The sequence below is a fragment of the Strongylocentrotus purpuratus genome, unplaced genomic scaffold, assembly GCF_000002235.5.
Source record: "Strongylocentrotus purpuratus isolate Spur 01 unplaced genomic scaffold, Spur_5.0 spur5_scaffold_11, whole genome shotgun sequence".
Classification (NCBI taxonomy): Eukaryota; Metazoa; Echinodermata; class Echinoidea; order Camarodonta; family Strongylocentrotidae; genus Strongylocentrotus; species Strongylocentrotus purpuratus.
In genome coordinates, this window is record NW_022145596.1 from 5,136,448 (window position 1) to 5,150,251 (window position 13,804).

Below are 13,804 nucleotides of genomic sequence, written 5' to 3' on the forward strand. Positions count from 1 at the left end.
AAATCGCACAATGGCCCAGGAATGCGGGTCCTAGGCCAAAGAATAAAGACCAGGAACGGTCCGAGGACCCTTAAAAGATGGCTTCTAATCACTCCGTAAATTATATGAGTTAAGAATCTTTGTTGACATGGGATTACGTATCGATCCATTTACGTAAACTTTTCTTCGAAGACGAAAAGGAGCTCTTTACAGCAGATCGATATTTTCCCAAAGACCTATTACTTTAAGGGAATCCTCGGCCGACACCCCACCTTTCACTGCTACCTTTTCATCCTTAATTAGCATAGTTCGCATATAAAAGAATCATGCTTTGAAAAAGAAGGAAGAATTTTTCGCGGACACCATTCCTTTGAATGTTCCCTATTGAAGAAAATTGCGACCTCGAGATTTTTAAAGCGCAGTGGCGGATCCAGGGGGGGGGTTGGGGGGGGTTGCAACCCCCCCCTTGGGCGGCCCCCCCCCCCCCCAAAAAAAAAAAAAAAAGGAAAAAAAAAGAAAAAAAGAAAGAAAAAAAGAAAGAAAAAAGAACGCACGTTGGAGAGAAACCCTTTCAAGTGCAAATATTGTGAGAAGATATTCAACTCATCAGGTAACTTAACCAAACACATGATAACTCTGGATATAACTGTGTATTTAACTGTTACTTGATTTAAAAAGACGTTATCATGCACTGCTTTTTATGGTCTCCATTGTGTTAATAGATGCCAGGAAAACATCACTTACGGGGTTCAAATAAACACCCCAAAAAAAATCGGCTCGCCGCTTCGCGGCTCGTGGACGATGCTCCGCATCGTCATTATTTTGGTCAACCCCCCCCTTAGCAAAAAGCTAGATCCGCCCCTGAAGCGCGACGAAACATTGCACATATTTTTGGTAAATTTATTTTTAGATGTCTGAACTGAGATTGCCCCGTGAGCTCTACAAAGGGATGTCGGATTGAATAATCAATTTGAAATGAAACACTTTTCAATTTGCTCATCATCGTCCCTGTATGTTTTCGAAAATTAAAAACGTGGATTGGAGGGTCTCAGGGGAGCTGGGTGTTTCGTTTGCGTTTCGCCTCGCCCAATAATTGAAAAGTGTCCGATAAATGAAGAGTATCTCTTTCTGTTCGCTAAAGAGAAACACAAATTGATGATGGCTGTGATTGCTCTGAACTGCAATTGTTATCCTGAAGATGATTGGTAAATAGTACTTTTAACTGACAACCTTGTGTTTGCTTTTTTTTTATTTGCGTCATGGGAGACACCTTACAATGAGAAGACTTGAGGGAGCATCTTGAGTTGGACAGGCGTAATAATGGCTGTCAGAAATTTATTAGAAATGTAGGTCAATTGTTTGTCGCTTACGTTATTGAACATAATTAAAGAAACTATTATCCGACACAGAAAATGTCGCCGCATTAAAAACAGCTATCAAATTGAAAATCAAATAAAGAATCACGGTCACGTAAAAGAACATACATTGACTGAAGCAAGTGTTTCATTCTTAATATGAATTTAAATGAATTAAAATCTAATAATGTAGTTATCATTCATGTAAAGAATCATGTACTAGTATCGCTTAACTCATTTACACAAGTTTGAACACGCAAGGTCAAGTGCTATAATATGATTGTCAACGCACTTCATGATGTTATATGAAATTTAATAATCGTATTGCCTGACGCAGGTGGCGACCCCGCAACACACGCACACGTTTCTTCATGCTTACGTCACAGCCTAAGATTGTTTAACACATCGGCGTATATATAGAGGTGTGTGCGTGTGTGGAAGTGTGTGTAGGGGGTGGGGGGGGGACGGCGATCGAACTACCATAAAAAAATTGACACGGGCAAGCCAGTTGTTTCCATATGTTACCAAGTATTGCGGACCGATGAACTCAATTAACATTGAAAGTATCCTTGGTATTTGGACTGATGAAACAAGCTCAAGTTGAGAGATCAACTTGATCATAAAATCATCAGTTCTTGATGTAGTCAGTAACGTAAGGGACACAATATCTTGCACATGCTCATCTTTCGATTGTGGGCGGCGGGGGGGGGGGGGTGGCACATCTTTCATCTTTCGGAAATCCGTCCACTTTGTGGGCACTTTCGCGGTGGCTACCCCATAACAACAAAGCTGGCATCACCATTAAGAGCGCCTGCTGGATGTTTTACACTGTAGTATGTAAATGGTTGAACTGATACAAGATCCCAGTTTCTACACGGCCCAGATTGCTTCGCATGTAGGTTTAAAAGAAATCTTTTGATTTAGGTCAGAGTTCTATTTAAGGTTGAAATTTTGTCAATATTTGGAGCTCCGTCGTAGTATCCATTGCAATCCCCTTTGTTCCTATATAGGTTTGTTTGTACTGTAGAAACCAACAGTTGGGTCAACTTTCTCGGTTTGTATGGTAAGAAGAATGAGTGGGTGGTTTTGTAAAGGTATATAGGTCGAAACAGTAGAACAAAAAGTTTTCAAAGATGAAAAACTGCGGGTTATAAAGTCGATTATATTTTGGAGTTGTGGTCTCGAATAATATGAAGACTATTTTCCTTACGATTATGACAATGACGTTATCTCATGCTGTTTAGATTGAGAAAGAGAGGGGGAGAAAAAGAGAGAGAAAGGGAGAGAGAAAGGGAGAGAGAGAGAGAGAGAGCAAGGAGAGGGAGGATAGATAGAGGGGGTAGAAAGAGAAGGAGGGGGAGAGGGAGAGGAAATTGAGTTGAAATTAGAGGAAGAGCGGTGGACGATAGAGAGGGAGGGAGCGAGATATTTGGGGAGGGAGTTGACGATACAAAGATTTCAAAATGTGTTTATACGTGTAGTAACAATTTTTTTAAATGAGAACAACATAAATACAAACACTGAAATAAAAACTGTAAGCCATAGAAATGATAGAAGTTTACTTGTTTTTGCATCCTGACTTCTTTGAACCACTGACCTTCTCTACGGCGTCTCTTCCCACCTTTACCACGTGACCTCCCAACCGAATAAGGCAAACTGCATGCAGCTTCCATGATATAGTCCTACATTGCGTGTCGACGAAGGGTAATATTTTGATAAAGTGTGGGAATTTTCGACTTATTTACAGCTGATAACCATCTCAAGTGCGTGCTGACGTTCTTTGAACCGTTACTACACCGCCATTGACTGCCTGCCCCTATTATCAGAAGACAGACCTACGAAATAATCGTCATTACGTGTATCACCTGCAGTTCCGAAAAGTTTTAATAATTGCAAAGTTATTACAACGGGCGGGGGTTTCGCTACTCCACCAGCGACAATGACAATCAAAACGGATTTAATCAGATTTTGATATTTGATGAAAAGATTAGTGGCATGTTCGTGGACTGTTCCTTAAAGGTTTTTGAATTATTCTGCGTTCGATAGAATGAGTGGTTGAATGGAACCCAATTAATTTGTAGACGTAACTTGCGGTCGTGCATTGTCACAAAATATGTATAAGAATCATAAAGAGAATTCAGAGTTTGGGCATACAAATATCCGTCATAATTTGTCACCTTCTTTGCGTGCGTTGTCGTCTGATCCGAACCCACACACCGAGACATAATTGTTATTGAAAACATGAATTCCTTGATTCCATTATAATGAAAAGAGAAGAAAATAACAACCTTAAGACTTGTTATGATTGCAGATTGTAATTTGTTTGCTCAAATGGCTCAATCCGAATTGAACTCTTGATGTGTATTTGTTTGTGAGAACGAAGGGGTTTTACCCCCTACAGTGGGAGGTCGCAAAATAAACGCTCCGTAGGGGTATTTTTGCAGATTTCTGCCATATTTTGGGGCCCCGGCGGCTCGGTTATCAAAGCAACATATCGTGGGAGAAGAACGTGGAATATGAGAGTGGAAATGGATAATGTGGTCCATCAGATGAAGACACACCTCCAAAACCGAATTATACCGAGTCGAAAACTCGCACAAAAAGAAACTCATTGCACTATAAATGAAGGGTTCCCATATTTATTTTATAACAAATACAACGAAACAGTTGACCTGATAAAATTTAAATATAGCAAATATATATCATTTATTAGGTTCTTAGTTGAGAATATCATTTGTCTCCATGTAGGAGTTTAAAAAGAGTTCCATTTTGAAGCCTGTAATAATAATTAACAAAAACAACAGAGTTGGAAAATTTAAAAACCAAAAGAAGAAGACAAAAAAGCATGACAAGCAATTTCGATTATTCGGACAACGGTCCAATGAGATTCTGTAAGTTGTCGTCTTGGTTAAAAGCAACACAGAAAAAAGAATGGAATCTAGATAGATATATAAACCCACAATTTAATAAAATGCAAAATATATTTAGTCATCTCGGTACTATGGTGTCTTTAAAAACATATAAATAGAGTTTCCTTATTTAAAACGTGTTGGCATATATAGTCACTCTACTAAAACTGCAGTTTAGCCCAGATATGCTATAAATACTCGGAGGGGGGGGGGGGGGGGGGGCATGAACAGGTGAGTTAACCTCCTAACACCTCGAAGTGACGGATAAATATTCTAAATCTAGGTTGAGAATCACCCTTTCAAATCAAAGGCAGGTGGGGAATTATGAACTTGTGAAGTAAGATTTTCGTTCTTCCATTAAGCGTTCCCGCGGGACTGTACAGAGGCATGTGTCCAGATCAACCTTAGAAAGCTCTGGCAATGATCTCTAAATCAAGAGAGTGTTTTTTAATTGCCTCTACCTGTTTTACGGCCCATGGTGTCCAATCTTGGTTTGATAAAAGGTAATCATAAGATCTTGAAATGGAACGGCATGTCGAGATAACGAGTGACACTACCGCTATGGCTCAGTGGTGAAACAGAGATCTCGTAACCGGGAGGTCCTGGGTTCAATACCAAGTCGATGGGCAAGTGCCCTTTGGTAAGGTATTAATCTTCGATATTAAGTCTCTAGGAGAGGATGCCATTGTTGCTATTTATCATAATGAATTATAACAAGATAAAACTGATGAAAATTATGAAACTGACCGATCTCCTAACTTTCCAATTAGGTGTCAGTTTATTTTGTTATTAGGGCGAAATATTGCACGGTCCACACATCGCGATTTCTACAAAATATGGCGTAGATGCTAACCAACTTTCACCCGTGCTTTCGTTATTTCAATAAATCGCCATGTTTGGACCATAACAGGCCTAATATGGACAATGTAATCACTGTCAAAAGAGTACAAATGTAATAATTTGTCTCTCTTTTTGTTAATTTCTTTTTTCTAGCCCTGGACACGGATAATGCCCCCGTCAAGAAGCAAGTATTTGAGCTGCTGTCAGCTCTGTGCATGTACTCTGCGGATGGGTACGCACGAGCTATCGATGCCTTGGGACATTATAAGGTAAGAACAATAACACTTTCATCTTTCTTTTTCATTTATCCGGAGAAAGAAAAAAGTAAAGCAAATCAGCAGACATGTTTACCCTATTGTATAATTTGGTAAAATGTCATGATCTAAACGGTTCGGAATTCATTCTTTCAGTGCAACATATTATTCTGATCAGGAAAAAAAACAGTTAGACATTAATTTCGTAAAGCCCTTTACAGTTGTGTAAATTTGAGGGAAACTTTAGTGAAAAAAACAGTGGCTAAGTTGTGCTTCCTTTTATAAATGCTCGTGAGAAAGTGTCAGACCTAATGATTGTCGACTGCGTTTCTTGCAAGCATTAGCCGAAAAATGCCGTCAAATGTCACCTACTAAAGCAGTATTCAATATGCCGTGTACATGTATTTAACCTGGTGATTTTGATGCCCCAAACAATTCGTGCATATTTTTGTCACAGTCTAAATATGTTGAATAACACAGTTACTTTTTTCCTTCTAAAACCCTTATTGTAAGTTGATAATCAAAACACCTTTCATCGGACACAGACCGATTATGCAAATTGCTTTATCCAGACTGACCACTTTTCTTTTCTTTCTGGGGTCTCCCCCGTAATATAAAGCAAAGTCACAAGACTGCGAGGTCGCACATCATTTTGTGCTACAATAGATTTTGCAATAGATTTTGCAATAGATTTTGCATTTAATTTGTTCAGCCGTCCGGTTAGCAATCAGAAATCGGTGTTTACATGTTGGTGTATGCAGAGAACTCTCTCTCTTCCTCTCCCTCTTTTGTCTTTTCTCTCTCTCTCTCTCTCTCTCTCTCTCACACACATACTCACAAAAACACACCCACGTTTGCAAACCCAAACACGCACACTCACAATTCTCTCTTTCTTAAACTTTCCTATACCCCTCTCTCACGCTCTCTCTTCCCCCACCCCCCCTCTCTCTCTCTCTCTCTCTCTCTTGCTCACACACACACACACACACACACACACACACACACACACACGAACACACACTCTCTCACTCTCTCTCTCTCTCTCTCTCTCTCACTCTCTCTCTCTCACTCACATGTTCTTGCTCTCTCTCTCTCTCCCTCCCGACCCCTTTCCCTCCCGACCCCTTTCCCTCTCAGTTTCTAACTCAATATCTCTACTCTTCTCTCTAACAATCCACGGCTAGTGTGTAATTTCACTCTTCGTGTATTGTTCAGTAACTCCTTGGTCCAACTGGCCTTCAATAAGCTGCTATGTTTTCGATTATTTCTCAAAATAGAAATGTGAATGAACGAATAAATTATACAGTCCAAAATTGCTTGTTTATTCAGAAAACCCAAGACTTGCAGCATATTGTTGCGAGGATTAAGACGGATTTTGATTGTTGTTGACTGAGAGTGATAAAAATATAAATGAAACAGGAAACAGTATGAAATTAATTTCTTTATTTGTATTGTTTTCTCCAAAATATCATTTCCATGATAATTGGTTAATCGAAGAATAAAGAAATAAAAGTCTCTATAAAATTTTCGCATCAAGTGATTTTACTTTGTGTATTTGAGGCTTTGAATGAATCAGTTCGGAATAAGACAGTTTACATACTTACTTTAGCACTGTTAGTTCATTCCTTTTATCGAATATCTTTTATCAAATATATAAAGCCATTGTTTTGACTATATCTTTGACTGTATATTGAATTCAAAATAATATCAGAGCTGTCGAATCACTTCTCAAAGTATGTAACAAAATTTAGCTGAAAATTATATACATATGTATATCATGTGAGATATAACCTCTCCTCGATCCTCGTTTCATCCCCACGGTATGGAACAATTCTAAGAATATTAAACCTCATTCTTATCCCAATTCTCGATCCATAATTCCTCCCCAGTGACTCTACATTCAAGACACTTCCATGTTTTGATAAGTAAACCATCCGAGGTCGCATTTATGAAACGCGAAGGGTGATGGCACAGATTTGTCTTGAACTCATAAAGCTCAACTTTCGCTCGTTCTATTAACCTTTTAAATCGGATCAGGAAAAGTCATACCACTTTGAGGAACGAATGTATTACGACACATACGTGATGGTATGTGAATTTTGTTAAAGGAATTCGGTTGTCAAGAGCCAAGAACTCTTTCGAGTAAATCTTTACAGTAGTTGAGCTGTGAATAACGTTATCTTAGAATGGCTAAAAGTGCTTCTCAAGAAAACGCCATCGTTTACTCTATTAAAAGAATAACACTGGGCATGACTGGTATCTTTAACTCTTTACAATCTTCTAAAGATTCACAAGTTTCAAGAAACAGTTTTTAATTTGTGTCTAATTAGGTCCCACTGTCTTTTATTTGCAAATGTCAAATTCCCTGCCTGTTTAAATGAGTTAAAAATGCTTCTATTTATAGAGGTTGAATATGTTTTCTTTCCTGAAAATGCTTAAATTACAAATTAGATTGTGAGCGAATATTTCACCTGGTGTTTGTTTTTTGTTGTTTATCTTGATGCCCCAAACATTTTTTTTTTAAATATGATTTTCGTCAAACCCACATTGCAACCTTTAATATTGTATGCATTATGAGGTTAAACCACCGTACGCCCTTCCAATTTGGAGACCCCCCCCCCCAAAAAAAAAAAAAAAAAAAAGTACGAAAAATTCGTCTTATTAACATTGAGACCTCTGGACTGCCTCAAATTACAGAAAAAAGGGAGAGCAATGTTGACCGTATTTGCCGTATGCCCTTGATTGATAATTGATTGTTTTCCCATTACAAATGTTTGCGCAAACTTTTGATAGTAAAAATTGAAAACTTATACAAAGATGAAGTCCTTATTCACTTAGAAGAGTTACTTGAAAAAGAAAAAAACAAGTTATAATCTCATAAATTATATTCAATTAAGACCTATATTTGCCGTTGATTAAGGGCGCTCACCACTACGCCTCTTTCATAATCTAACGGCAATGTTGTGTTTCCAAATTTAGGCACTTATTGGCTTTCCGTCTTTACAGTTTTATGTCATCGTTTTACGTTTTAGTTTTATGTCATCGACTCCTTAAAAAAAAACTATTGTATACTGTATCCTCTAACATTCGGAATTATGCACGAAGACCTATTTTAAGTTAAGAGTATAACTTTCCCACGTTTCGCACACCTTTTTAAAGAAGGTGTCTTGTCTCTCAATAAGAAAAGTCAGAACTAGGGCGCTTTGTCGAGATTACACGAGACCAAATTGCAAGATTTTGGGCAGACATTGGCAGACTTTCTTTAACAGAGCTTTAAATAGTTGTTTAGAGACATGAACAGAAGTTAAGAAAAAACGGCTCTGACTGGCAGCTGGAGGCGATGCCGGGGGCCACTTTGAGTATCTTAAGTGTGAAATCTCAGGTTGACAAGAGGTCTCCTGTCTAGAGCCACTTGTCCAATTGTGGGAAAGCCGAAGGGACATGATGGATACACAAAGCACAAGATGTATATACGATTAGAAATGCTGTCTCGAAATGGTTCCTAAAGAATGACTCTAAAAGGGAAAATCAGTATGCACAAAGTAAATTCGTTTGTTAATCCGCCGAACAAAACGGAGTGAAAAGTGGCGGGGATTTTCGGTTATGCAATGATGACGATTCGTGAAGCTTGTTAAGTCTTATTGGCAGAGCTTTACCCAGCTAACTGATCAAACTGCATGTAGTCTTTCGCTTTAGCGCCATGCACTTAATATCTTGATTATAAAAGGCATGCCACACTCATGAAATGAAATATGCATGCAGAAAGAAAGTGGAAACAAAATACATCACTGGACATACGACTTCAAAGTCAAAGTCATAGGCTTTCTTGGGACGCAAGTTCGCTAAGTGGTCGTTATTCTGTATTTATTGTTCATTAATTAAATAACTTCATATCTAATTTGGACTTCTACATCATATTTGAAGTGAATCACTTCTTCACGATGATTATGGTCTCGGGCTGAATTGGACATGTCTTTACAGTAGATCGGACACGTCGGGACAATAATAGGGACTTTTAGATTTGCGTGGACTAATACGTGTGACGTCCATTCAAGGCAGTGCTTTAAAAGGACGTCGAGCGTAGCATAGACCTATTGTCTTCGTGCGAATCTAAAAGTCCCTAATAATTACCGGTTGCGTATCATAAAAAAGTGTAACCTAAATTCAATGACCCGTAAACAACTTTACCCGATCCGCCCATGAAGAAAACATATTCATGTATCTCTCTACCGAAATATGATTTGCTCGGGCCAATCTCCAGTTTTGCCTAATTGGCAAGGTTTACCTACTCATCAATCCAATTAAGGTGTCTTTGAATAAATATCCAGCCTCTTCGGCGCCACCCTGTTGTGACACAAGCAGAATGGGATTTTCGAAACAGTTTTGAAGTTGGACAGATCTTTTGGATGATCCAATATGTATTCCGATTGACATGCACCTGCTGGGATGGTCTCTTTCGGTTAGCCGAGTTTTGCTGATAATCGACCTTATTAATTCTGACTCATTGGAACATTCTATTTTCCTAACTAAAATGGCGTGTTGAGACCACAGACTTTGTGTCTTAAGTTGAACTCGCAGTAAGAAACGGACTGTAACAGAACTTATCTCAAGGTATATCATACAAGCATAATCAAGCTATTGTTTGACTTGGTGGAACGATAAATTGCAGCTTATAACTTTAAATGCATCATAAAAGTTATACATTTTCAAAGCGCTTCATTTAGAAAAATCATTTAACATATTTAAGAGAAAATTGGCAATTGCATCCATGTGGAAATGGCGCGTAAATGATTGTGAATGGAATAAGTACATATCATCCGGTACTTATGTGGCGTCACTTTATCTTCATGCATCTCCAATGCGCATGTCAGCGCAGCAGGTTTTGGTATAGGTTCTACTCGAGACCCCTTAGCACTCCGAAGGGTCTAGTTTTCAATTTCGTTGTATTTATCATTCTTGCACTGTTAGGGGTATCTTCTCATAGGAAGCAACTATATCGAAGATTCATTGATACTAGATCCATTCGATACTTAATGCCTGTTCATCTTTCAAAATTTATCCCCACTTCTATCCCCTGCCCCCCCCCCCCCACTATTATTCTTTCTTGAAAAAGCTGATTTGGTTGAATGATATAACTTTCGGATCAATGAAGTTCGATTAATCGTATTAAAGAGCAGGAAATCTTTGTAGGACATACGATCGTTTCGGATGACCAATAATACTCCCGTCTAAATTGTCAAACAAAGCTATTGACTCAAACGCCAACAATCATTGTGGGTCTGGCTTCTCAAGAGGGTACTTGTCGCACCCCCTTTGACGCTTCTTCCACCCCTCTTCCTTGGTCCTGCTAATAACCCATGGGGTAGTTTCATGTTGCTTGGATACAAAGTCTAAAAGACGTCAAGGAATGCCTCCAAATTGTCTTTTAATTGTCATCGCTGTCCAAATGAGTAAGTGAAAAGGAAGATAAAACAAGCTTTGCTAAATGAGGCTTTGTGATAGCACGATTTCAAACGTCCAATGCGACGATTACTGTCAATCGAGAACCATTGATTTTAATAAGTTGGATTTAGGATTGATATGTGATTGATAGATTGACAGTTAAATTTGTCGTACCAGGATTCCTTTATATTTTGTATTTGTTTTGTATTAGTTGACAAGAACTGGACATATTTACGTCATAACCATGATAACAGTTTTCTTGAATCGTATTGAGGTATGGGTCACCAGTGTATTAAAAAAGAAAGTGGTTAACAACAAGCCGAAGATGGCAGTGCATTATATAACATTTCATCAGCTTTTATAGGGGTGTTACGTGACACATTTGTTTGCATGCAACCCATTTTTTTTGCCCTTACCCTTCGCCTTCACCTTTTTTCGTTCCTTTTCGCTCCTTTATTTCCCGCTCTGTCGCACTTATGTGCCCCTCACCTATCTGGCCATGTTGATATTCACAATAATTTTCTCCTTATAGCTTTTTCTCAATACTTCGAATCTCTACCCCTTTATACCAATCCTCCCTCTCTCCTCTCGTCCACTGTCTCCACCACCCCCTCTCTCTCTCTCTTCCTCTCTTTCTGATGCTAACGTTATGGTTTTATCTTTATTTTTATTGCTCTTTTTTCTGTCTCTCACTCTGTCTCTTCTGGAATATCATGATATTGTTCCATCGCAATAATAATCTTTTGCTTCCACGTTTAAAGTACGGCTATATTTAGAAGGAAGGAATATGTGTGTGGGGGGGGGGGGCTATAAGATCTTCACACCTTCCACATCCTCTGTGCAGACGGCCGCTTTTGTCACTTTCTGCTGACGTAATTTACGCGCCATTTTACGCTTGGCTGGTATTAACACATCATGGGATTGATGAGAGAAGGATGATGTGGGTAATGGAAAAATAGATGGTGGATATTAAGGATAAAGAAAGACAAAATGAGTATGTGCCTTGTTTTACTTACGTAAGTACCTTCGATTTACAAAAAAGGTAACTATTCGGTACACACAGTAAAATACATAATGAAAGAAACACAGGTGGCCGAGTATATTAATATGATAAAAAGTGTAGCTTATACGTTATACATGTAGGTATTTATAGATATTATGATATGAATTGTCCAGAGTACCGAACAAAAGTGTACTCTGACTGGCAATTTGGCGGGAATATGCTCTTCATTGTCTGGTCCAATGCGTAAAACTATTTCATGAAGGAATTGAAGGAAATTGAAAAGAACGAAGCGGGTGATTAGATGATCCATAAAATCGGTCCATCAACTTTGGGATCTCTTTGTGACGTAATTGCTTTTTTATGGACAAGTTGTAATCTTCAGTTATAGTACTGTGGTTTAATAAGAATCATCTTCAGAGAAATGTTCATTTATTATAATGAAGGAGATGGTAATAACTCTGTTGAAGAAAATTGCATATAATTTTGAAATTGCGTAGCTATTGTGTCAATATATATGCCTATCTGCGCACCACAGCCTTTAGTCATATAACAGTGGCTTCCAGCTGAACTGCTCTGATACCCAGTAATCTACATTCCCATTTACCCCACCTGCGTAGAGAGACAAATCTAAATTAATGTCTTGAAAACGAATATCAAAGTCGGGCAGGAATTCGATTCAAAAGGCTATTAAATGAGTCAGAATACAAAGACAGTTCCACTTAATTTAAATGAATGTATTTATGGCATGTGATTTCAAAAGCATACATTGTTACTAAAATCATTGGGCATGTTCTAACGCCCCAATGTACAGGTTGCATCTCGATCTTTTTCATAGATAAGTTGTAGCGGCATGTTCGTATTCTTTCTTTGATCACAATAGCTTATTGATCAAGACCTGTCCCGATAAATCACCTCTTTTCGATCACATGTACCCCAATCATTAATGTTAAGTGGAATGAATTGCGTAACAATGGGTGACAACCGGTAAAGTATTTGGTTTTCAGTTCTTTTGAATCATTTTACCTCTCAAGCAATCGATGGATAGTCCTTGGCTCAATGGATGATAACTGTTGTGGAGACGTAATGTCGCAATCATCTAAGTAATGATAGACCATTTAAGGTGGCGTCGGCCCGGCGGGGCGCGGGATGTATACATAGGGGCTCCGTGCCCTACCCACTTGAAAGGCAGAAAGAGTATTGGGAAAGTAGAGAGAATTTCTGCCTTTGGTATTTGATCTGTATACCCCAAGACTTGAACCACACTTCGCCCCTGCCAATTTACGTAGGAAATAACAATATTGCTAGAAGAGAGGACTACTTCCGAAGTTTATATTTTTGAAATTATCATCACATTTACATTACAGGCTATAAGTCAGAGAGTATAAAGTATAGAAAGTATAAAAACCACATGGGGTATTTCTTTTCGCTTTGATCAAATAAAGTTAACTTATTCCAAGCTGAACCTTTGGAGCAAGGTATAATCTACTTAAAACTCTTCCGGTTGTACTCTACTATATCTGTAGAAATTGGCTCAGGTTGCTTTCAATGAGTGACTTGCGCTTTCGTCCTTCAAACAAAATATGTCCGGAGGTTCCTATCCTGTGAAAGAACTATTGATCAAAACTAATTCTAACAAGACTCCCACAATTGATTCATTGTCTATTTTAAGATCTGTACACGAAGGGCTTTTATTGTCGGTATTGTGATGGTATTTAAACGTTTATTTACCGGAGTTACTAACATGGGTTCTTATTTTCTACCGATCGATATCGAGCACCTCATTAAGGCACTAATTGTGTATCGATATATTATGTCGTCTGCCGTTTACCAGATGCCCCAGTTCCAGCTGAGGCCGAACTGTTTATCTTATAATTAAATTTCAGAGATCTTGTGTGACTCCATAATTGCTTTATGACATTACATTCATGTTATACTTTTCGACAGTCAAAGTTTATTGAGAAATATCTTTCAAGGAAGAAGAAGAAGACCGCAGATGCGCCTTTTCCACACAATCATATTAGG

General features: G+C 38.4%; 1 protein-coding gene across 1 annotated transcript in view; it reads left to right on the plus strand.

The window, feature by feature from the left end:
* Window positions 1-4,179: 4,179 nt before the first annotated feature.
* Window positions 4,180-13,804, plus strand: part of LOC588660 (formin-J) — a 113,636-nt gene continuing 104,011 nt past the window's right edge. The window contains exons 1-2 of the mRNA XM_030981247.1: window positions 4,180-4,225; window positions 5,237-5,352. Of these exons, the coding sequence (XP_030837107.1) occupies window positions 4,180-4,225; window positions 5,237-5,352 (162 nt within the window). The remainder of the gene's footprint in view (window positions 4,226-5,236; window positions 5,353-13,804) is intronic.